This window comes from Diutina rugosa, assembly GCF_008704595.1.
Source record: "Diutina rugosa strain CBS 613 chromosome Unknown scaffold57_size75075, whole genome shotgun sequence".
NCBI classification, from domain to species: domain Eukaryota; kingdom Fungi; phylum Ascomycota; class Pichiomycetes; order Serinales; family Debaryomycetaceae; genus Diutina; species Diutina rugosa.
Genome location: NW_022995169.1, coordinates 20832 through 44883, shown reverse-complemented (window position 1 = coordinate 44883; position 24052 = coordinate 20832). Strand labels below are relative to the sequence as shown.

At 50.8% G+C, this 24052-nt stretch overlaps 13 protein-coding genes across 13 annotated transcripts; 8 read left to right on the top strand and 5 right to left on the bottom strand. All coding sequences in view use genetic code 12, as the record gives it.

Annotated features, from left to right (window-relative positions):
• Positions 1–170: 170 nt before the first annotated feature.
• FMT1 (methionyl-tRNA formyltransferase) lies at positions 171–1217 on the top strand (the record flags this gene model as incomplete). Its single annotated transcript, XM_034156850.1, has 1 exon — positions 171–1217. One exon carries the CDS (start codon positions 171–173, stop codon positions 1215–1217), a length of 1047 nt encoding a protein of 348 aa, XP_034011192.1.
• Positions 1218–2127: 910 nt separating this feature from the next.
• DIURU_004021 (uncharacterized protein) lies at positions 2128–3453 on the top strand (the record flags this gene model as incomplete). The annotated part of the gene is made up of 1 exon (XM_034156849.1): positions 2128–3453. One exon carries the CDS (start codon positions 2128–2130, stop codon positions 3451–3453), a length of 1326 nt encoding a protein of 441 aa, XP_034011191.1.
• A 754-nt stretch (positions 3454–4207) lies between these two features.
• On the top strand, positions 4208–5017 carry DIURU_004020 (putative serine/threonine-protein phosphatase; the record flags this gene model as incomplete). The annotated part of the gene is made up of 1 exon (XM_034156848.1): positions 4208–5017. One exon carries the CDS (start codon positions 4208–4210, stop codon positions 5015–5017), a length of 810 nt encoding a protein of 269 aa, XP_034011190.1.
• Positions 5018–5517: 500 nt separating this feature from the next.
• On the bottom strand, positions 5518–5985 carry DIURU_004019 (uncharacterized protein; the record flags this gene model as incomplete). Its single annotated transcript, XM_034156846.1, has 1 exon — positions 5518–5985. One exon carries the CDS (start codon positions 5983–5985, stop codon positions 5518–5520), a length of 468 nt encoding a protein of 155 aa, XP_034011189.1.
• An 853-nt stretch (positions 5986–6838) lies between these two features.
• On the top strand, positions 6839–7462 carry DIURU_004018 (uncharacterized protein; the record flags this gene model as incomplete). The annotated part of the gene is made up of 1 exon (XM_034156845.1): positions 6839–7462. One exon carries the CDS (start codon positions 6839–6841, stop codon positions 7460–7462), a length of 624 nt encoding a protein of 207 aa, XP_034011188.1.
• Positions 7463–7550: 88 nt separating this feature from the next.
• Positions 7551–7907, bottom strand: DIURU_004017 (DNA-directed RNA polymerase II core subunit; the record flags this gene model as incomplete). Its single annotated transcript, XM_034156844.1, has 1 exon — positions 7551–7907. One exon carries the CDS (start codon positions 7905–7907, stop codon positions 7551–7553), a length of 357 nt encoding a protein of 118 aa, XP_034011187.1.
• A 460-nt stretch (positions 7908–8367) lies between these two features.
• DIURU_004016 (mitochondrial 54S ribosomal protein bL12m) lies at positions 8368–8889 on the top strand (the record flags this gene model as incomplete). Its single annotated transcript, XM_034156843.1, has 1 exon — positions 8368–8889. The coding sequence occupies one exon, from the start codon at positions 8368–8370 to the stop codon at positions 8887–8889; it is 522 nt and encodes a 173-aa protein (XP_034011186.1).
• A 473-nt stretch (positions 8890–9362) lies between these two features.
• Positions 9363–10190, bottom strand: DIURU_004015 (acetate uptake transporter family protein; the record flags this gene model as incomplete). The annotated part of the gene is made up of 1 exon (XM_034156842.1): positions 9363–10190. One exon carries the CDS (start codon positions 10188–10190, stop codon positions 9363–9365), a length of 828 nt encoding a protein of 275 aa, XP_034011185.1.
• An 858-nt stretch (positions 10191–11048) lies between these two features.
• Positions 11049–12722, bottom strand: GDA1 (guanosine diphosphatase; the record flags this gene model as incomplete). Its single annotated transcript, XM_034156841.1, has 1 exon — positions 11049–12722. The coding sequence occupies one exon, from the start codon at positions 12720–12722 to the stop codon at positions 11049–11051; it is 1674 nt and encodes a 557-aa protein (XP_034011184.1).
• A 1679-nt stretch (positions 12723–14401) lies between these two features.
• Positions 14402–16039, top strand: PBS2 (mitogen-activated protein kinase kinase; the record flags this gene model as incomplete). The annotated part of the gene is made up of 1 exon (XM_034156840.1): positions 14402–16039. One exon carries the CDS (start codon positions 14402–14404, stop codon positions 16037–16039), a length of 1638 nt encoding a protein of 545 aa, XP_034011183.1.
• A 620-nt stretch (positions 16040–16659) lies between these two features.
• DIURU_004012 (tricalbin) lies at positions 16660–21351 on the top strand (the record flags this gene model as incomplete). The annotated part of the gene is made up of 1 exon (XM_034156839.1): positions 16660–21351. One exon carries the CDS (start codon positions 16660–16662, stop codon positions 21349–21351), a length of 4692 nt encoding a protein of 1563 aa, XP_034011182.1.
• Positions 21352–22033: 682 nt separating this feature from the next.
• On the top strand, positions 22034–23191 carry DIURU_004011 (uncharacterized protein; the record flags this gene model as incomplete). Its single annotated transcript, XM_034156838.1, has 1 exon — positions 22034–23191. The coding sequence occupies one exon, from the start codon at positions 22034–22036 to the stop codon at positions 23189–23191; it is 1158 nt and encodes a 385-aa protein (XP_034011181.1).
• A 108-nt stretch (positions 23192–23299) lies between these two features.
• YPD1 (Ypd1p) lies at positions 23300–23911 on the bottom strand (the record flags this gene model as incomplete). The annotated part of the gene is made up of 1 exon (XM_034156837.1): positions 23300–23911. The coding sequence occupies one exon, from the start codon at positions 23909–23911 to the stop codon at positions 23300–23302; it is 612 nt and encodes a 203-aa protein (XP_034011180.1).
• Between the last annotated feature and the right edge of the window lie 141 nt (positions 23912–24052).

The window sequence follows — 24052 nt, the reverse complement described above, 5'->3', positions numbered from 1 at the left end:
CAATTCTTTCAAAATTATAATTTCAATTTCCTGGTTAGTGTCAATTGAATTCACGGAGTTGTAGGCCGTTTACTGCCATCGCGATTCACGTGACCTCAGGAGATCGGAACGTTTCCCCAGAGCGCCGATTGTAACCGAGCCATCCGATTCCATTCCTAGCTAAACAATCCATGCACTTTACCCGTGTGTTCACACGAAGCCTCTCGCGGACGGGGCTCCGCATTGCGTTTTTTGGCCTGGACGGGTTTTCCGTGGCGTCGCTTCAACACCTTCATAAACTCCACCAAGATCAACCGGGCGTAGTCGATGCTATCGATGTCGTTAGCCGCACAATTAAGCCTACAGGAAGAGGGATGAAACAAAAGAAAGAACTACCCATTGGTGAGTGCGCTCAGGCGCTTGGCCTTACGGTGAGACGTGCTGATAGTGCTGATGATATCATTCGTTTGGGCGACGAAAACGATTATAATATGGTGGTGGCGGTGCTGTACGGTCAGCTTATCCCCGCAGCTTTCATCAGTCGGTGTGAGTATGGTGGACTAAATGTTCATCCGTCGCTTCTCCCCAAATATTCGGGACTGCTGCCAATCCAATACGCCTTACTTAACGATGATTTGGCTACGGGAGTCACCGTACAACTGTTGCATCCTACCAAATTTGACCATGGCGATATCATCGTTCAGAGTGATCCGGTGGCCATTCACGCTCACGATAATTATGCCCTGCTTGCGGAAAGACTTGGTGACCTTGGTGGGCGCCATTTAGCCCTGGTATTGGCTAATCAGTGGTATTTACCTACTCACCCTAGAGTGAAAAAGACTTATGAGTTCAGTTTAGCTCGCAAAATCAAACCAGCTCAGCTCCAGATCAATTGGCACCAGTTAGATCTGAGACAAGTGAAGCGGATGTACGATGCTTTAGGGCCGTTATACACTTATAAATTCGTTGACTTACCCAAAAAGCGGAAGCAGGAGTACCAGCGAGTGATTTTACTGGGTATCACCGAAGCTGATGGCGGCAAAGAGCTTGCTCCTGGTCAATTTGCCATAAACGCAAGTACGGGAAATTTAGAAGTGGGGTGTGCTGATGACTCTAAAATCAGTGTGACTAAGGTGAAACAACAGTGTTGTGAAGAAGAAACCCCGGCTAAGTTTACTGGTTCTCTCCGTAAACGCACGGGTGATACTGACCCAGTGTTCGAATGGAGAGAATCTTAGACACCTAGGGATCTACACAAAATCAAACAAAAACAACGACACACACACACTCGTGAATCAAAAGATTTATCCAAATCAGATCATTTTTAAAGGAGTCTGAAGATAGCAAATATGGAGTAGATTAGCAATTCATGTCATACAATCTAAGAACATAAGAGATAGAAAGTCCAGACCAAATCTTAAGCGGGGTACGATAGCTAACATAAACCAATACGATACGGCTGCGATGACGTAGTTGGAGTCCCCTCGCCACCCCCAAATTTTCCAGTCACGCGCCCATCTTTTTCCAGGAAGAGGCTTCCATGCATTTTTGACACTCTTCGCGGCAATCGTCCCATCAACCACTACGTCATCGCTCGCTTGAGTGAAAAATTGCGTCACTACCTGTACACTGCCACTGCCTCTCTGCTGCCACTGCCCCCTCCTACTGTAATGTAGTTCTAGTGGTGACAGCATTGTCCCATAGAAGTGGGCCCATTTTCCATAAGCTTCGTGAATACGGGGTTCCGACAGTTTACTTTTTTTTCCGTGGTGTGGGGGGCTATTGTTTGCTTCCCCGCCGATTGCGATCGTTATCTTGAAAATTCCCAAACAAAGCCGTAGTTCGGTCTTCCAGATAAACAATGGCGGCGATCGCCAGATTAAAGAAATAGTACGACACGGCAGTACAAGCCTAGCCAGCGACAATAACCATAAACGTTCTATAATCCCCGTAATGCCTCACTTCCTTTAGACGGTATCCCTGCCATCTCCGCGCATCAGACGATGACCGGCTGCGCCCACACCCTGGCACCTGCGCACGTGGCCCGCAACTTGGGGGCAGGGACGCGATTATGGCGTTTATTAAGGCAGGGGGCACAGCGCCACAACTTCAATCTTCTTTAAAACACCGTCCACCAAAATCTACTGGATGGAGGTGCTATCGATCGCGTTTCTCACGTTCCAGGCGGTGCTCCAGGTGGTGATAATATGTGTTGCCGGCTTCATCAGTGCCCGCACGGGTTTACTTAACAAGAACGCCCAGAAGATCATCTCCCAGTTGAATGTTGATTTGTTTACTCCCTGCTTAGTGTTTTCCAAGTTGGCGCCGCTGCTTTCGCTTTCGAAAATGGCCAATTTGGCGGTGATCCCCGTGTTTTTTGTGGTGCTGACGGCGATCTCATATGTGTGTCTGAGGGTGTCGCTGGCGGTGTTAGGGCTTAACCACCCGGAATCGGACTTTGTCACGGCGATGGCGGTCTTCGGTAACTCCAATTCGCTCCCCGTATCGCTCACGATGCTGTTGGCGTACACCTTACCCGATTTGTTATGGGACGATTTACCTAATGATACCGCCGATGGGGTGGCTCTGAGAGGTATACTATACCTCTTGATCTTCCAGCAGTTGGGCCAAGTGTTGAGATGGTCGTGGGGCTATAATAAGCTCATGAAAAAGCGACCTTTACGGGAATTATATCACGATACTCAGTTGGACCCAGACTCGCCAGTATTGGCGCAAATGGCCGAGGAAGAAGCCGCCCTCACCATCGCCCGTCCCCTGCCTCCCATGGGCGCTGGTGAACGCCTGCCGTTGATCCAGTACTCGCTGGACGAAGAAGTGGCGATTGAGAGAGCGACGTTTGACGATGACGATCTGGCCAAATACGCCGACGCCACCATCACCATTACCCCCAGAGAAAGCCGCATATATCGAGTGTGGAAAGGGTTTGTTTCGTGGATGAACCCGCCATTGTGGGCAATGGTGGTGCTGATTGTGGTGGCACTGGTGCCGGCGTTCCAGTCAGCGTTTTTCACTCCGGGGACGTTTGTCAATAATACGGTAACGATGGCGATTAACCAGCTTAGTCTGGTACTGATTCCCTTGATTTTGATCGTGTTGGGGCTGAATTTAGCCCCCTCAACTGACGTCCCCCCCGCCACTAAACGTTACCATAAGATCATCATCGGGTCGCTCATGCTGAGAATGATCCTCCCCCTGATTATTTTGCTCCCCATCATCGCCTTATGTGTCAAATACATCAACGTGCTGATCCTCGACGACCCCATTTTCTTGATTGTGGCGTTTATCTTGACGGTGGCGCCACCAGCGATCCAGCTCTCGCAGATCACCCAGTTGAACAACTTGTACCAGCAGGAGATGGCGGGCATTTTATTTTGGGGCTACGTGGTGTTGACGTTGCCCACCACCATATTCATCGTGGTGACGTCATTGGAGGTCCTCAAGTGGGCCTTGTAGATATGTGCATTAATACTATCATATTGGATACTAATTGTAGTTTACCCCTATCGTCAGCGACTACTTCCAGCGACAATCTGATGCTTTACCACTACTAAAAAAAAAAAAAGAAACGGCTAGTGTGTCATTAGGCCAAGATCAGGTTTTCCGTTTTTGATGTGAACCTAATTAACACCTAATTGAGTAAACGGTCACTAGCCGACGTCTCCCCCGCCTTGTAACGAAAATCGCCAGGCGAGGCTGACAATTACACCCCGTAATTTTTTACAGAATTGTCACTAGCCACAACCTGGGCGACCCACGTTTTTCCCCGTTGCGAGCCCCCAGTCGTATCCATGACGTCCCGCAGCGATGACTTTAGGTGTCTGTGCACACCAATACCCCACGTGTGGAAGGTGGCTGCTGCTAGGCGGACAAGTCACTCATATAACCGTTAGGGTTGCCATCGCGTGGTACTACTACATTAAATAAAAATAGGGACAGACAGTGATCGATCCGCTAACTCCGACACTCACTTACTTCAGTTTCCTTCACATATAAACTGAGGTCCGTTCGCGCCCTATTGTTTACCTGGGAGAACAAGACCAGTCTTTCAATGGAGGAGACGACGCCGCTTGTGGGCCACGGGAAGCGGCCGGAGCGGCTCGAGAAGCAGGCAAAGCCTCGACGAACCCTGTGGCAGTGGCTCCGGTGGGTATTGGCATTGGTGGCGGCGATGGCGATGATGGCGGTGGTGGTTATAGCGCCGGCGCTTATGGCCCCGCCCGCCGTCCGCCTCCACGATATCGCCCGTATTGCCAATCTTACCGATTACGAAACGTTAACTGGAGGCCGTCTTATCGTTGTCGGTGATATCCACGGCCTGATTAGGCCGCTCAAACGGTTGATGGCCAAAGTTCAATTTGACCCTAACCGCGATAAATTGGTGCTGCTTGGCGATTTTATCACTAAAGGAGAAGACCTGATTGCCGTGCTTGACTATTTAATTGATAACCGGGCTGAATGCGTGTTGGGTAACCACGAATACTCGGTGCTTGAGCTTTACACGGAGTACTGGAAATTGCCGCCACCTCACTTCTCGGGAGTTGACGATGATCACGCCCAGGTTGAAGGGCGTAAACTGGAATTGAAGCTTGCTAAAAGACTCAGACCCCGCCACATTAAGTTCATCAATCTGTGCTCGGTGATCAAGCGGTTGGGGACGTTGGCGCTGGGGTACCCGGCCATCGCCGTCCACGCCGGTGTCCGTCCCGATTTACCCTTGGACCAACAACCTCCTAATGAAAACTTGGAGATGCGGGCGTTGCTCAAACCTGACTATAAACGGCTGACGAGCGACACTGATGCTGAAGGGGCCGTCGCCTGGCTGAAGATCTACAATAAGCAAATGAAGCTGGAGCCGAAATCGCAGCGCACGGTGGTATTTTATGGCCACCACGCTGCGGCAGGGCTCAAGTTGAAGAAGTACACTAGGGGGCTTGATACTGGGTGTGCTAAAGGCGGCCAATTGACGGCGATGGTGATTGATCATGGCGTCGAAGAATTGGTTCAAGTGGATTGTTAAGTGGTGAAGCGCTACATAATCATAAAATCATAATGATCATTTATACGATTTCGATATTAGTTTATTAACAATTAAGTTTGTCTAGTCGAGAACTAGAATCCCCTTCCAGAGGGGAGTAGTGTGCACATTCGATAATGTGGACTCAAACACATAATCAGTAGAAAACAGTACATCGACGCCACGGTGCGCTTATTTCCCCTTCTAATGCTTAAGACGTAGAAACGAGGTGGATTGGTCAAACATGAGAAGGCTGTCATTTAGCGGACGACACTTCTTCCAAACCGATTTGAATATCGATGACATACTTCACTTATTGACAGCAGTAGTCTATCATTGATACATCACATTCAAGAAATCGTGCTCACTGGTTACAACCTGTATAACCATTTAGGCATCAATGTCACCGGCAGGAGGACGTCAAAGTGAAGGAGCTATACGAAATGGCATTAGCGTATTTGGTTCAGCTCGTGAGAGCTTTGGGAGCCAGGTAGCATTCGGAATCATAAGATGATGGCGGAGGTAGAGTACGAGGAACACACGTCAAATAGAATAATCGCCACTGACCAGCAGAAGGGGATCCACGTGCTCATACTCAACTCACCGGCACGATAAATGGCACCGACGATAAGGCCAATGATTGCTCCCAGGACAAACCCTTTGAAAAGACCAACAAACGCATAGAGCAGTACCACCAATAACGCCTCCAATAGCATCCATACCAGCACTTTCAGCCGCTGGCGTGATTTATTAAACAACAGGGCTGCCAGAGCGACCACTCCTGCCAGGCAGTAGAGCCCTCCAGAAAGGATAAGCCCCCAGAACACCGTGAACTTCCAGATATCGATGCGGTAGTAGAGGAACGATACTTGGTAGTGGGAGTTGTCACGCCCCACTGGCCAGTATAGCGACGGGAATTTTGGGGTGGTGTAGCCGATGGGCACGTTCTGGGACGATACAAACACCTTCATGGTGGGGTACAAGTGGTGGTGTGTATGGGGCTTGTCAACTCCTGAGTGCGACGTAGTTAATAGTGCTTCGAGATTGACACAAACGGGAAACGATGACTAGATAATGTAATCAAAAGAGTTTGGGAGTGGTTTGTCGAGGTATTATTACATGAGAAACGAAGTCATAGTAGTGAAGTTTTAGACCAAATTGTCATTTAAGGTACGCCAGCCATGGTAAGTGCGGGTGGTGGTGTTAACATTTGTGGATGTTACTTGATTTGAAATTAAATAGGGCAAAGAATGGTTCATAAGGTACACTTGTTATGGTAGCATTGAGGGTAGATGCAGAAGAGATGAATAAAGATGTGGAATCGTCTTGCTGAGTGGAATGTTGATAGTTGCCCTAACTCAACGCCTGACTCGATCATCTTGCTCTAGAATACGTCTACTTAAAAGATAAACTGTGAAATCATCTTACTTTTGATTACCAGTTTTGGATTGATCGAACTCACAATAGTAAGGTAATCTATGCCTTGCACGATGTACAAAATTAGCCATCATATTTAGATTTTAACAACAGATCATGTAATGCACTCAGAGCTGATTTCTTTTACTTGTCAATGAAAGAAGTAACGTAAACCTCATTCATGGCCTCAACAAATTCCATTAAGTTGTCAAATAAGCCCACTTAATCGTCGTATTAAACGTTAATTCAATTTTTCTTTGCCAATTTACCCTCTAGCTCCAATCTAAAGTGGACCCTACACTCATCAGATCAATTTCTTGTCATCTACTAAATGTTTTTGCGTTTCCCCAGATTGTCTCTCTCCCACTCTACTAAGGGGATTTCGCGCGAGATGAGCATCGCGTATCCATGGTCCACCGACAGCTGAAGACGGCGAAGCGGCTGGCGACGCAGAACAAGAAGCGGGAAAATGAGCTGGAGGTGTACTCTGATGGCGCTGCTCGTAACTTGATGGCGCTGACGCCGAAACTCACTCCCAAGAAGGAGAAGCGGGCGCCGCTGAAAGAGGCGATCAAAAAGCGAGAGGCGAAGATCCGCCTTTACGGGGCCACCAACGGCACTAAATACTCGGAAACTCAGTTGGCGGTGCCCCAGCTCAATATGGCGGTGACCCCGGGTGTCAAAGCTAAGCGGGGGAAGAAGGGGAAGGTGTTTGTCGACGACCACGACCTGCTCTTGATGAACCGGTTAGTGAAGAGCATCAACGACAAGTACGATAGCGTCAACGAGCTGAAACTTGAGAAGCTGAAACGGCTCGAGGACTTGCGGGCGTTGAAACGCCAGGAGCTCGAACGCAAAGAACAGGCGAAGCAGGATAAGCTTGAAGGTAAAAAGAGCGAGCTTCGTCTGAAGGCGCTGGTGGCCCGGGCGGCGCGGCGGAAGCTGGCCAAGGCGAGACGGAAGGAGGAAGAAGGTGACGGTGACGACGATAATGAGTCGGCGCCGAAACGGAAGAAGGTATCGTTTGCTTAGATTATATGTGTTTGGTTTACGTAATATATATTATGGGTACACTCGAAGCCTTGCCCCCAGGGCAACGACTCAAATATGAATTAGTGGGTCACCCCATATTGTCCAACTTGTCGCGGAAGGTGTTGTGGCAGTTTAAGCACACGTAAAACAAGATCATACTGGTGTCCTTGCGTTTCTGTTGCGACTGGAAGAACACCGCCTCCCGGTTACCGCATTTAGGACACTCTTTGTCCAGTCTCGGCAACGTCGGGTCGGTGCCGATATCCTGGACGACGCCGGCGGTCTCGCCGATGTTGGTGATGAGCTCGTGGCGGTAGACCTTGGGGTTTTCCGCGAGCTCGGTGTAGCCGCAGTTCCGGCACAGGTAGAGAAGCCGCTGCTCCTGCTTATCCTCCTTGGGATAGAGCATGTTGTTGCACTCGGCACAGAACCGGAACGACGCCATGGGGTATGGTGAAGATGGTGATGACGGTCGACGTTGGTGAGCGCCCTCTCGCGTCGCGAAAAAGTGGCGGCGAAGCGCGGAGAAGCCGTTAGATTGAGAGCGGCCACCAGTAGCGATGCTACCACCAGAAAAACCGGGGTGGGTAGTGTATTGTGCTAGTGGGAGACATAATTAGATTATTAGCTCTTTAAAAGAATTGGAAGTCACGTCTTCTAGGTATTGATATATCTAGATCTGAACTAAATTATCTTTAATTATTTCCCACACTGATCATATCGTTGTATGATAGAACTAAACCACACCCCTTCAATCAAAGTAAATCACTTTTTCACCATTAATTATTCCGGTTGTCTATTTGTTGTATTTGTTGTTGTATTGTTTGATTCAGCGTTGGTGGCTCGCATTTTTCCCATCGTGCGAGCGGTGGAAAATTTTATCTACCAAGGATCCTTTGGCCGCTATGATCAGACAAGCCCTCAGACCCGCGACCCGTATTGTTGGCACTCCTGCTCTTAGAGCCTGTGTGCGGTTCAACGCCACCGCCGCCGACGCCGGCGCCGCCTCGCTGGCCGCCGCCCCCGTCGACCCCAAGATCGCCGCCATTGTCGACCAGATCTCGACGTTGACGCTTTTGGAAACCTCGGCCCTCGTCACCGAATTGAAGACGAGATTAAACATTTCCGACATCGCCTTGCCCGCTGCCGGGGCTGCCCCCGCCGCCGCCCCCGCCGCCGAAGCCGAGGCCCCTAAGGAAGAAGTGGAAGAAAAGACGATTTTCTCGATCAAGTTGGAATCGTTTGACGCCAAGGCCAAGCCCAAGATCATCAAGGAAGTGAAGACGCTTTTGGGGTTGTCGCTCGTCGAAGCCAAGAAGTTTGTCGAGGCCGCGCCCAAGGTGTTGAAGGACAACGTCGCCAAGGAGGACGCCGACAAGATCAAGGCGACTTTGGAAGGCTTGGGGGCCAAGGTGGCGCTCGAATAGGCGTGCTCAGTTTTCTTGTACATAATCAATCACATCTTAGAGAAAGACACTTACATCTAAGGATTGTCCACCGAAGGGTGGACAATCCAAAAATTGAGTAATACTCACCCACCTTAATCAACTGCGTAACATTTTAAGGATTCTGACTTTCATTTCATTTTTCTTCAATATTTCAAAATATGGCCAGAAGTTTGATTAAGACCATAATATCCTCGAATGTTTTTGAAATCATAATCTTCGATACAATCTAATTATATCAACTTTCTTACTTTCCTTCTTCACCTTACTCCTATGTGGTTGTCTCAAATAAAGTTGCGTCCATGAAAGCTATGATCTACAAATATCATGAATACCTAAAAGTCGAATTTGATAGGTACGAGACTAGTTGAGATTGTAGGTGGTTGGTCATTGATTGGTCTGTTATACATAATAAATAGGTGATGCTTAATGTGTTGTTCGTCACGTCGTTGCGTTTAATCCTTTTTGTTGCGTCGCCACGGCACGATGGGAGTTAAATCGGGCATGGGGATCGGGTGCTGAGTGATATAAGAGTTGGTTTTCGTCACCACCCCCGCCCAGGCGTTGTACCAACCGACGATGGCCGTGATTACCCCCATGACGCCGCCGGCGCGGGTGACGCCAACTTTACCGGTAAGCTCGCCGGCTCCGAGTAAGGTGAACGTGATCGCCAAAAACAAAAAGAGGAGGAAGAAGGCAAGCGTCGATCTGATCGTCACCAGCGCTAGCATATAAGTGACCAACGCCCAGCCGATTAAATAAAAGCCAATGGCATTCAGCAATTGGTCGGGGGCATCGGCGTAGCCACTTTTAGGGCCAGAAATGCCGAACGCGGGCACTAAGATGGCGGCGTAGGAAAGCCAGAAGGCGCCGTAGGAACAAAGAGCAGTCAAACCAAAAGTGTTACCGGTATAGAATTCCCAACAGCCGGCGAGGAATTGCGCTGCCCCCCCGTAGAAGCAGGCGGCGCCGACTACCACATTGGGCACTTTGATCCCCATCGCCTGCGCGTTATATAACGACAAGCAAAACGTCAGGAAAGCGAACGCCGCCAACCCTAGGGGAGCCGGATTGACTTCATAGTTTTTATAGGGAGCTAAACCGGGGTTCAACGTACCCCCGAAAGCCTGTTGCAACTCCAGGGTGCGGAACTTGCGGTTGCCAATGATGACGTATTCTCCCGTCTTCGTCATCTGGATCAGGGTGACGGGCATCAGGTGGTGCATCAGGTGGTACCCCGAGGTGGCGGTGCCGGCACTGGCGACGGACTCGGTGTCGGACATCTGGGGTGTGGGGTCAGTCGTAAAAACCTTAAAGTGAGGCAGGCGCCGGCGCCGGCTTATATAAATACGTATACGACGTGTCGGGCCATCGAGGATTATGTCGGCGAGTAAATGTCGGCTCCGATGGTGCATGCTGTGTAAGCACCGTTGGGTTTCCCGCAGATACGCCAACAAATGACGGTTCTTCTATTGGTAAGAGAGGATAGATTTATACGGTTTAAACTCTTCTATCAGAAGAAATGGAAAGGAAATGGAGGGCTTATGGCATTGGAAACTTCCACCTTCGGCGGGAGTCTGGGGGGCCGGTCTCCTCGGAGTAAATGTCGTTTAAGCGATCTTACTGGCATCGCGCAGGTGCATCATCCAAAGCGGGGTCGAAAGCGGGGGTGGCATCCGCAGTATCCGCAGCTAAATAAGCTGTGACAGGTAACGGAAACTCCGACGCCGAGTACGTCTCCTGCGACGCCTAATTAAATCTGATAGCTTCTATAAGGGGTTACCCTGATAGCTCCAAAGCAGCTTGTCTTAGTGTCATGTCGCGTGACGGGACTCGAACGTCCGGCGATCCTTGCTGTTTACGGTGGGGTTAAGGGGCTGACTTTGTCAATGGTGCTTTTTTTTTTTTTCGTGAATAATGGTGCATTTTTTCGTGAATAGCGGTGCATTTATTGTGAATAATGAGCTTTTTTTCTTCTACCCTAACACTATCGTTAAATCACGCCAAATTACTAATCCTCGTATAACGTAAGAGCAGACACATAAGGTTATCGAGAACCAAAACTGGACGGAAGGAAAATACGTCGGTGACGATGTCGGTGACGATGTCGGCCGAGAATCGGCTAACCCTAGAAAAAATGTTTATGCCCGACACTTCCAGTTTTTGCCCTTCAGCTCCAAAAGCGGCAACGACGCCCCTAAACACCACCCGATTTCGAAGCCGCCGATCTTCTGGGCCGTCTTCACTTCGCGGGCGAGGGGGATATCGTAGCCAGTGTGCAATAACCCGGTGATGATCGACAAGTCCATACACCAGAACGGTTCCTTGTTGAGTTCTTCCTGGGCCTCTTTGGCGAATACCGACGCCAGCTCGGCGCCGCCACACACGTCACGAGCCAAATCGCGGAGTTCCTCGACGGTGAAGTCCAGCGGGAACCCGAGCGGGTTGGTGCGGTCGTAGAAAAATGAGAACACAAACATGTCGCCGTGCTTGTCAAACAGCTTAGAGAGTAACGGTTGGTGAACGCCGTTGAAAGAACAGGGGCCGACGTTACACTCGGCGTCTTTGGCGAAAATCAGCTCCACTAAACCTCGACATAACCCGCCCAGGTGCAGTTTACCACCAACAAACTTCACGTGGTAGTATTCGTCTTTACCAAATTCAACGACTTTAGTGGTTTCGGTGTTGGGAGGCAAACACGCGTTGGTGATTTCGACGTTGTCAGCGGCGGCGGCCTCCGCTTGTTTAGCCAGTTGGTGCTTGGTAAGCTTTTCGGTGCCGAAATTGGTGACGATGGCCTTGTTAATCTTATTTCTCGCTTCGTTAAGCCCGTAGCCCAAGTGGGAATATTCGTAGAGGGAGTAAGTGTGGCCACCAAACTCGAATTTGCGTTCCATATCCAGTTTAGCCACGGGGTGGTCGGGTTTAGGTTCAAACACAATTTGCGTCAGACCGCCACCAAGATCAAACACGGCGGCAGTGGCTTCCTTTTCCGCCGTACCAATCGTACCAAGCAACAAGTTAGTGGTGATCCAGGCGTAGTAGCCTTCGTCGCTACCGTCCATCACTTCGATACCGTCGGTACCTTCGACGACGGCAAACGGGTATTTCGTCTCTAAATGAGATCTCACCGCCAGTAAGATCGCCAGCGATTTCTCCTCACCAAGCTTACGCAAACCGGCGGTGGCTTTCACGGCAATGGGAGTACACGCTTGTAAATGTTTCGGGACAAACGCCACCGCCAGGTCCAATAACGGGTTGAGCGAGTTGGCAGCGCCTTCGGCATCGGTGTCAAACGACGACAAACCGGGCTTAAGCATCTTAAAGTCCTCAGCGAGCACTAGAGGAGGCAGCTGGCACACATCGAACTTATACGTGTGTACTCTCAGCCCCAGCGAACCGGCGTCAATCATGATCACGTACTGCTCACAGTCACCAGAAGCTGGCTTTTTGGCAGACTCAGGCTTAGTCTCGGCGACAGGCTTAGTCTCGGCGACAGGCTTAGTCTTGGCGTCAGCCTTAGTCTCGGCGACGTCCTGAGGCTTTTGCGGCAACTTATCGGCAGAAATAGCGTCGTTTAACTTATCCGCTTTAAGGGCATCTTGTTTCGGATAGGGAGGAGTATTTCCTTCCGGAAGCTTTGCGCTGGGCTCGTCGCCGGGCGCCGAATCAAACACGTCAGGAGTATGGACGGTGGCGATGTGCGGGGCCAGCGCCGCCAACTGCTTTCTCTGGGTGACCAAGATGAGGGCGACGGTCAACAAGGCCACGAGGGCCATCACCACACGGAAGTTACGGGTGGCAAGCAAGTTCATCGCCGGGGAAAGACGGTGTAAACGAAAAAATTAGGGTATCCACGTATATACGAAAAAAAAGAGGTTTTGTTAGCGTGTCGCGTTTTTTTTGCTGCCACTGTGAGAAAAAGGAATGGGAGCCATGCAGAAAAAGGCTCGAAAAGACACGAAATTTCGCGGGGGCGGCACCAAATGTCTCAGGTGGACATTGCTTAATGGCATTTATTAGACAAAACTATGAAGAAGAAATTTCACGGTGTTATTTCTTTTGCTGGGGATGATGAACAGCGTCTATTTAGAGGGAATGTGTCACAATTTTCGTTGACAAAACAACGGTAGCTACCAACTCGTATTTAACCCCTGAGTGATGCTTACACACTGGCATTCTGCTAGCCTTATTTTGGGCGAAATTTGGGAGAATTTGACTACTCCCAGTGTAAATGATGCTACCTTAGTACTATTACAGGCGTAATTTTAGTTCTTGTAACAATATTGAACGTGTCGTTGGCATTGGTCACCATGGGAACCATGACAAATATCTCCACTAAACGTGGTGATATGGCACTGTAGCCAGCACAGTGTATTACCCTAACCATCAAACATGACCACAACACACTATTTGGCCCTAACTCTGTTGGTAATGACTAAAAGTTATGGCTCTTTTTCACCAACCACGTTCCAAAAACCACACCTCAATTTCAAATATCGCCGCCCGCGTGGCCCAATGGTTAAGGCGCTCGACTTCTAATCGAGCGATTGTGGGTTCGAATCCCGCCGTGGGTTTAAAGCATCCTTTTTTTCGCACTCGTTCATTTTCATCGGCGTGTCAAAGGGGGCTAAGCCTCACTGCACCACGTCGCCGGCGATGCCCTCGCGGTATACGCGCAGCACGTACACGCAACGCAGTGTGCCGATAAAGGCGAGCCGCCCCCGTCCGAAAGCAGTAACCGGGCGCCGGTTCAGGTACCGCCCCAACCATCAGTTAAGGCGTCACATTTTTTTGTGGACGCCCTAATTGGTCCCCACGTGATCTGCCGCCCTGGCCCCCTCAAAATCATTGGTATTGTGCCCCGTTGCATGATCGGCGTGATCCGTATCCGTTTTGCCGTCATTCGGTGACTTACCACAGTTATCCGCTGACAAATGGACCACATGGTGTCGCTAGTCGAAAGTAGCGGCAGCTGTAAGTAGATGGCGGCAGTGTGGTCGGAGTTTAGGCTCCGGCACCGCGTCCAAGCGGGTGCGCACAGCGTCAAAGAGATAGGGTCTGTTAACTGCCGTTGTAGCTGTGTTTAAAGTGATTGTTAATGATGATTAATGATGATTAATGATTGTGCTTAGTATGTTTCATAGTACTTTGAAAAAGTAAATTGTCGGGAAAAGAAAATGGGTACTGGGTGAGACAGTGGCTGGCACTCTCAGACACATGTTTTCCTCCGCGTCGCCCACTACACTAGACGGACGCTAATCATATGGTGAATTAAACAGAGAATACTAGCAAAATTAAACTTATCTAATACCGTAATAGATAGAGAGTGATGTCTAGATAGTTATCATACCACTTGTGTAATCATTTGGCCATCTTCGATGGCCCTATCTGGTGTGTCTCCAGTCGGCATGGTAGCGCGCGCAGCAACTTATTTCCCAGGCAAAAGCGGGCGCCGCCCTCGATAAACTAATTTCCATAACCAACTACCGAGATGGGCGACAAACAGCCCAACGTGCTGCTGCCGGCGCCGCCGCCGATCCTGCTGCTGATGCTGCTGGACATCCAGGCCCGGTTGCTTGCGTTCCAGAAACTGCGCAACCCGGAGGCGGCGCTGCCCGTGGGGTCGTTGCTGAGGCTGCTGCTGATGAACGCCGGCCGCCCTCCCCTGGCTCCCCCCCTGGATATTGGAGATGCTGGTATTGATGCCGGGGTCCACATTCGTCCCCACGCCAATCTGGAGCCGCAACTTCCCCCGACAAACCCTCCTTTGGTCAAGAAACCGTCGCTTTCTCAAAGACGGGGGATGAAGCTTGATATGAGTGAACTCGCTCAAACCAAGCCTATCGCGCCTGAGCTGAAACTGGACCTGGCGGTACCGACCACCACCAACGGAAACAAACGCAAATTCAACCTCAAATTGCCGCTGGCGCCCGCGGTGCCTCAATCGCCTTCGAAAGCTACAAATACCGATTCTAATGGCAACGGGGCCCCGCTGTTGTTTGACCTGTACAAAAAGTATATTGATATCCAGCTGGGAGAGCTCAAATTCGCCGGAAAAGCTCTGCTTCACTCGAAAGGGGTCGACTTTAGTAGCGGCCATCTGTTTCGTATTTCACTTGACGAACTCGAATACATCGAAGAAATTGGCCGTGGTAACTATGGCTGCGTGCTGAAAGTATTACATAAGCCTACGGGGGTGACGATGGCGATGAAAGAAGTGAGACTTGAACTTGACGAGACCAAATTCACCCAGATCTTAATGGAATTGGACGTGCTTCACCGGTGTACGCTGCCGTATATTGTTGACTTTTACGGTGCTTTTTTTGTCGAGGGAGCAGTGTACATGTGTATGGAGTACATGGACGGCGGCCTGTTGGATAAGATTTATGGCCAAAATTATGGGGTACAAGACGAACAGCTGTTGGCGTATATTTCCGAGTGTGTGATCCGGGGCCTTAAGGAGCTTAAAGATACTCATAATATCATCCACCGCGACGTCAAACCAACGAATATTTTGGTCAATACTCAGGGGAAGGTGAAGTTGTGCGATTTTGGCGTATCGGGTAATTTGGTGGCGCTGTTGGCTAAAACCAATATTGGTTGCCAACTGTATATGGCTCCCGAACGCATCTATACTGGTTCCAACCCGATGGACCTGACATATCTGGTACAACTGGACGTATGGTCTCTTGGGATTACCATACTAGAAATTGCCTGTGGCCACTACCCTTACCCGCCAGAAACTTACGGCAATATCTTTTCCCAATTACTGGCGATTGTCGATGGTGATCCGCCCAAATTGGATAGCGGTCGGTTTACGGAGTTGGCGCAAAACTTCGTCAACCAGTGCCTCCAAAAAAATCCGGATACGCGGCCGCTGTACTCTGAATTGCTAGCTAATCCGTGGCTTGGAGGGTATAAGCACGAGGAGTGCGAGGCGGCGTTGGCGCTGGAGGTGAACTGCCGCCAGCAACGCGGCAAAAGTGGTGGTAGTGGTGGTAGTAGCGTGGCGGCGCTGGCGCCTAAGCCGCCGCAGATGGCGCTGGCGATTCTTAAGAAACCGGTGGTGGCGCAGGGACGACGCCCGGCGCCGTCGTCGTTGGCTCAGAATAGAGGGTTTGGTAGATAATAGACATTGGTTTGGATACCACAAGGTTTGTAGCCCTGGGTTGGCTTAGCGAACGCGGTTACAAGCAACTACCACTACCAGTAGCAATCAACCTAGGTAGTGACCAAACACTCGGTTTTGTGTGTTTCAGAATTATAGTAGTGAAATCCCTGATACTCTGGTTTGATAGTATTACTTAGTTCATCACAATTTGGATGGGTTAGTCACCTGGTCCGTTCTGTTTACCCCTCGTAAGTATCGTTCGCATGCGTCTTTCCGGTCACAAACGCCATCGTGTATGAATTCTGAGATCTCCCATGATTCAGGTAGTGTTCTGGGTGATTAAGCTTTGCATAGCCTCTAATATGTGACACATAATGAAAACTTAACAAATATAAATTAAATTCAAAACTATTCCATCGTTTTATTTTCTATTCCTGTTCTTATTTTTATAGTTTCCTTCATTTGGCTACGCCTGGTTTCAGCCTTCTGGTGGGCACACGACGGCAACTGCGCGGCGCGTCGCAAAAACAAGTCTCCCCTAAATTCCAATAAGCCAACCAAGGCCCCATTGCTCCCGCCAATTCCCCTTCAACGAGACCTTTAGTTGACTTGCGGACACTTGCGTTCTTGTGTTGATCATGGACTTGAACGCTGCTGCCGCTGCCGCGGGGCAGAAACCCGACCTGGCCAACCCGGAAGAGATGCTTGCCCCGCCGCCCCAGGCCCACGTCGAGCGCGAGAAGGACATCACCGACACTTTGGAGCTTGCCGAGGATACCCGGAATTTATCGCTAGACCCCACGGTGAAACAGGCGCAGACGAAGGACGGGGCGGGCCCGCTGTACGTGCTGGCCGACGCCGTCAAACAGAGAGCCCACCACCGCAGTGCTCCCAAACAGCCGCCGCCGCCGACGCCAAATGCCACCAACGGCAATACCAATGCTACCAATGGCGATTCCTACCCCCTGCCGCAATTGGCACCGGCGCAATCGGTGCATTCGTCGTCGTCTACCCCGAGAATCGAGGTTCCCTTGGGTGCCGCCTTCGGGTCGCTGCCCCGTTCCCGCGCCAAACTGGGGTCAATTGGAACTAGTAATGGAAATAGTGGAGCACCTGTCATTCCCGAATTTGACCTTCTGAAGCCTCGGAGCAGTCGTATCCAACACCCCGCCGGTGGTGCCGCTCATTTCCCGTCATCTCCCAGCGGTAACCCTCCCGCTACCCCTACTCAACCACGTGCTACCAACGGTGCTAATGGCGTTAGTGTACCCCCATCACCAGCGACGTCAGTACCGGGAGGCATCTTCACCCCCATCCAAGCCAAACAGGCGAGCACTCCTACCCAGACGCCCAAACAGACCCCCACTCAACCAATTGCGGCCAACCAAGCTGCCGGAGCTGCCCCTGCTGCTGCTGGAGTGGCACAGGCGCCCGTTTACGCGCCGTCGCTGCTGCTGCTGAATGGCCAGGACCCGCTGCTGCGGCTCCAACCGCTTTCCAGCCGTACCACTGTCGCCAGCGACTCCACCAAATTGAGACAGCGTCCTCTGGCGGCCACTACCGCTAATAACGGCCAAGTTAACGGCACTAACGAGGCGAGAGCGGTGGCGCTGGGGTCGCAAACTCCCACCACTGTTAGCAAACAACCGCCTCCTCCGGCTGATGTTGACGTCGATAACCCTTTGGCAGTGCTGTCGCAACAAGTTCAGAGGGGGCAAGTGGACGAAAAAGGTCCCCAGCCGGATTTAGTACCGTCAAAGGACTTGGATATGCTGAATATCACTACTAAACCCCCGCCGTTGTTACCGCAAATGCCTACCTACCGGGGTTGGAGAGAAGTGGGGCACTTTGAGTCCGACGACGTCATGACCGCCGAGGACTACCAGTACGATTTAACCCTGAAATCGTCATTTTTCGATACCCAACTCCCTCTGAAGTTGTTTGGGGAATGGTACCATAACGTCGGCTGGCTTGCCATTGGGGCGTTTTTCCTGTGGTTCTGGGGTTACTTCTACTTCTCCCTTGGTCCCGTATTCTTTGTCGTGTTAGTATGTCTGGTATTCTACCGGCTGAGTGTACGCAAATACCGGGAACAGATCCGGGAAGAAGCGCAACGTGAGTTTCTGATCAAGCAGATTGAAACCGACTACGAGACCATCGACTGGTTCAACTTGATGGTGGAGAAGTTCTGGTACTACTTGGAACCGCTGATCTCGCAGATTGTGTGTGAACAGATTAACGCCACTCTCGTTACTCTTCCCGTGCCTGATTTCATTATGAAATTATGGATCGATACGTTTACCGCCGGTACCAAACCGTTCAGAGTTAACCGGGTGAAAACGCTCCAGGGGACCGCTGACGATGTCGTGGTGATGGACTGGGAATTCTCGTATATTCCCAATTCGTTGGTTGACCTTTCCGCTAAGCAATTGAAATCAACGGTAAACGAAAAGATCACCGTGAAGACTTCGTTGTTTGGCGTTACTATCCCCGTCACCGTGCTGGACGTGCTGTGCCGTGCCATCGTCCGTGTCCGCGTGAGAATGATGGAGCTGTTCCCCCATATTGAGACGGTGAACGTGCTGTTGTTACAACCCCCTAATTTCGATTTCGTTTGTCGTTTGTTTGGTGATACTTGTTTCAACTTTGAGGTGCTTGACTTCCCCGGTATCTTCCCCTTCATCAACGAAATGGTGACCAAATACGTCGGACCCATGGTCTACGCTCCCATGCTGTACCAGTTAAACATCCAGCAATTGCTTGCCGGTAACGCGTTGGACTCGGCCATTGGGGTGCTTTGTATTACTGCCAACTACGGTAAGGATATTCGGGCGATTGCTTCCATCAACAATACCATGGACCCGTACTTGACGTTCTGCTTTGATAAACGGAAGGTGTTGGCGAAAACCAAAACGATTATGGACACGCTGAACCCGAAATGGAACCAGACTTTTTACATTCCGGTGAAGCTGTTGGCGGATCCGTTAGTCGTGCAATTATTCGATTATAACGATTTCCGCCTGGACAAGTTGGAAGGTATCGTGCAAATGGACTTGGAATTCTTGGAGAAGGACCCGGTTCAACAAAACGTCAACCAGACGATCACGAGAAATACTAAGCCGGTGGGGACATTAAACTTTGATCTCCAGTACTTTAAGTGTGAAGAAGCCACCATGGGTCCCGACGGTGCCATTACTCCTCCTCCCGACTTGAACACGGGTATTGCTCGTATCAACGTTGCCGAAGCCCGCCACTTGAAGCTTGACGAAAAGGAGAAACCGCCTAATGTCCAGGCGCTTGTGTACCTCGATAACGAACTTGTCGACGAGCTGGAGTTCGTCAAGCTGGCCACTCCCGGATGGAACATGATTGACGAAAAGATCGTGTCGTCGCGACTGAAGGCTAAGCTTAAGGTGGTGCTTAAAGATAAGCTGGGTAAGAAGTTGGGTGTCGTGCTGAAGTACTTGAACGAGTACATCGACGCTCTGCAAGTACAACAGCTGTGGTTCTCGCTTGCCTCCGGTGGTGAAGTGAGAATTGAAGTCCAATGGAAACCGGTGGAACTTGATATCGGTGACCCCATATCGTTTACTCCCCCGATCGGGGCGGTTAGAGTGTCGATTGACCGCGCCGAAGACTTGCGTAACTTGGAGACCATCGGCAAGATTGATCCCTACGTGCGGGTGTTTGTTAACGGGGTGTACAAGACACGTACTCGTGCGTTCAATGGTAACTTGAACCCATCGTGGAATGAGGTTCACTACGTTACGGTGTCGCTGGCTAATCAGAAGCTTACCATCGAAGTGATGGACGTTGAACGCCACTCGCCCGACCGGACGTTGGGTCAATTTGATGTCCAACTCAATGAGATTATCCAGAGAGATGAAAAGGGGCAATACGTCGAACACCAAGACACCACCAAACGTGTTTCTAAATTGATCCATAAGAAGGGGGTCAAGGGTCAGGTGACCTACTCCCTTTCATTCTTCCCTTGTCTCCCGGTTAAGACCCTTCAAGATATCCGTGACGACGAATGGGAAAAGCAACACGAAGCCGAACAACGGGAACGGACGCAAAAGCGGAAACAGGAGATGGACGACATCAAGGAACAGATCAACCACCACCACGGCCACAAGAAGCACGTGTTACAGCGTCGTTTGGCGCGGATGGAGAAGCTTGGCGGCGGCGCTGACGATGCTGCTGAAGACGAAGCCCTCAACATTGACGGCGGTTCGTCCGATCTGGGTAAGCTTGCGCTTCTGCTCGACGAACTCATCGATTTCAAGCTGGGGGTGTTTGTGTTTGAAGTGTTGGGGGCTGATGTCCCCAAGAAGAGTTCGTACGTGCAATTCTTCTTTGACTCTCATGGTTACAGCGACTGGACGCTGCCTAAGCTTAGTAAAGCGCTGAAACGGAAGAAGCGGGGTAACGCTCCCGAAGGCGCTTTGGGTACTGGTGACGTGGTGATTACCGATTTGGACTGGTCGCAGTGTACTATCCGTATCGCTGCTAAAGACGATAACAATATTGCCGAGAAATGCGACTGTGAGACGCTGATCCCCGCCCTCCAATTGCTTAAGAACTCCTACGACCAACCGGAAACGTTACAGCTTTCGGGCTCTAACGGCCAGGGGACGGTCCAAGTACAATGTCAATGGATCCCCCTCGTTTATGAGAACGGGGTGCCGCCTCAGGACTCTAAGGATAACCAGGGTGAATTGACTATCCAAATCCTTAAGGGTAATGGGCTCCCTTCAGCTGACTCCAACGGCAAATCCGATCCGTTCGTCCAGCTTTACCTTGATCTGGATAAGAAGCACTTCTTTAAGACGCATACCAAGAAGCGGACGTTGGATCCCGTGTGGAACGAGACCACCACTGTTGAATTGGGTAACATGTACGATACCGAGATCCGCGTGATGTGTTGGGATTGGGATATGGCCGATGAAAACGATCTTTTGGGTACTGGTTTAATCAAATTGAGCGAAGCCAACTTCAAGGAGAACTCGCTGGTGGACGTGGAGACGCCCCTCGTCGGCGAATCGGGTGAGGACGCCGGTACCGTGTACTTTAAGCTTTCGTTTAAGCCGAAGAAGATTATCCAGGTGAGAGCCAATTCCGATACCACGATTGGTGACGCCTTTGTCGTGGCTAAAGGCGGGGCCACCGTGGTTAAAGGTGTGGGTAAAGGCGTTGGTTTTGTCGGTAAAAACGTCGGTAAAGGGGCCCTTTTGGGTCTTGGCGGCGGTGCTAAGATCCTTGGTGGTGGCTTTAAGGGGATTAAACACCTTGGCCACCACGATAAGAAGGACGCCGACGACTCGGGGTGACCGTGTAGTAATATTGTGTTTACCTGTATATGAAATAACAAACTTTTGCTTATATACCTCTTTAACTCACACAGAGTCGGTTTAACAAATATTGGATAGCACTACGGTTATCCAGTGTTATTCGTCGTCAATTAGAGCCAGCAAACAACAGTTACAAATACCGTTCAGATTGATATTTGAGTGTGGCTTCTAGTGCTTCCATAATAGAGCATATAGGCCGATTTTCTTTAAAACTTACATACCACCCGTACCAGCTTTTATTTGTCGTTAATTAGTTCTAGCATCAACGCCCAAGCGTCTGTTTTTCCTCATCCAATAACCATTTCGTTCTGGCAACGACGGTCCCATTAGACAAGGGATACTGCTATGAAAGTCATGGCATATTTTCATGGCATAAATCCAACGACGTAAAACTATCTAGGTTGTAATTACCTTATATTTTGTGGATAGCTTTGGGTCTCATTTACTTGTATTTACTTCGAAACAGACAGAGACAGCTTTAAATAGAGCATCTCATACCATTCTCAAGTGTTTACATTGAAATGTATATCCTATCAAGTGTCTTCGATCCCCAATAATTGTTGACTCCTTGTAACATGATATCCTACGCTGTAATTATAGTACTGTTGGTCACATGACCCAGAAGTTGATCTCAAATGATCGCGATGTCGCGCTACGCGCCATGGCGGGGCTTTATAACCAACCAGTGGTCGTCGATAACGGCCAGCTGGGTCTCCGCGCCGGCATCGCTGGCGGCGATATTCCCACCGCGTATGGTCCGCTGATGGTGGGGCGCCCCAAGTACGCCAAGATCATGGTGGGCGCCGACGACGGCGCCGCTGGCGACGGGGTCTACGTCGGCGCCCAGGCGCGGCGCCAGCGCGGGCTCCTTCGGCTCCTGGTGCCGATCGACCACGGCCAGGTGACAAATTGGGGCGACATGGCGCGGGTGTGGCACCAGTGTTTCAGTCAGCAGTTGAAGCTTGCGCTGATTAGTGATCACCCGGTGCTTATTACGGAATCCCCACAAAATCCGCGACGTAACCGCGAGCTTATCGCCGAAGAGTTGTTTGAACGGTTTGGTGCTCCAGGGGTATACGTGCTGACGCCGGCGCCGCTTGCGCTTTATGCGCTGGGACGTACTACTGGGGTCGTGGTTGATGTCGGTGAGGGTCAGCTGAGTGTGGTTTCAGTCTACGACGGGTTCGCCCTCCCCAATCTGACCAAAAGGATGGATGTGGCTGGATCTGCCGTCACCGCCCAATTATCACTGCTATTACACCTGGCTCTGGGGGTTAGGTTGTCACTGCTGGCGGAGATGGATGTGGTTCGGGAGATTAAGGAGTCAGTGGCCCTGGTCGCGCCCGCCGCAGGGGCACCGGAGTTGAAACAACGCACCACTGCCAATGAAGACACCTTAGTCTATACATTACCTGACGGACATAAACTCAGGGTGGGCAGTGAGCGGTTTCAGGCGGCGGAGATCATCTTCCGTCCCGATTTGGTGGGTGACGAACTGCCGGGGTTAGCGGCGATGGTCGATACCGCCATTGCCAAATGTGATTTAGATTTACGAGCGACACTTTGGCAAAGTATCCATTTACTGGGAGGTTCCACGTTAACTCCGGGGTTTGGCGACCGCTTACTAAGCGAGCTCCACCATTACCAAACAGAAACCGGCACCCAGACCAAAATTAAGCTTATGGCGCCGCCGGAACGGCTCTATTCGGTGTGGATTGGCGGGCTGATCCTCGCCAATTTGCTGAGTTTCCGCAAGATGTACGTGACTAAGGAAGAATACCGTGAATCGCCTCACCTCATCCACACCCGGTGTGCTTAGTCATCATAACGTCCTACAGTTATTAATAAAAGCGATCATTATCTATCCGTAAGTATCGTGAAAAAGGGCAAAGAAACAGCGGAATTACACTTCCGATTTTCTTTGTTATTACAATTCCTCGCCAAAGTACGCCGACAACGCCGTGCGCAGCGCCGCGAACGCCTCTTTAGCCCGCGCGGTGGCGTCGCCGACGAGGGCGAGGTAGTCGCCGTCGCTAAGATCGTCGCCGTCGCCGTCGCCGTCAGCGCTGGCACCCGCGGCACCCTGAGTGCCCAGGGCGCCATCGGCGCCATCAGCGCTATTCGCGCCGTCGCTGACGCTATTCGCACCACTAGTAGCGCTGGTGCCGTCGCCGGCGGCGCCATCGCCGTCTCCACTTTCGGGGGCAATCACTTTCCCTTGCACCACACGCGCGTGGTCGAAATTGTGCTTATTGCCGTAATTCTGGATGCGCTCACACTGGTGGGAGATTTTGACGAGGCCGAGCGCCGCCGCCAGCCCCTTGATGTAGTGGCCGAGTTTCAGCAACTCGTCGAGGCGCCCCTGTTTCAAGTTGGCATCGATCTCGACCAGTGTCTCCTCAAACTGAGTGACGAACTCCTGAAACAACAGGAGGGCCAACCCGTCCTCGTCCTCGTCCATGATCGCGATCAACTCGCTGAACACCAGCCAGTCCACGAGCCCCGTCTGCTGTAGCACTTCCTGAGGTGTAGCCGACATTATATCTTTCTGGTTTTGAAGTTTTTCTTTGTTGAAACGTATGAATAAGGGGGAAGGTTTCAGAATATAGGTTTCAAGTTTTGGCTTGGGATTGGTTCGGGATTGTTGGGGGTTTCCGGGTGGGACTTTGAAACGGTAGTG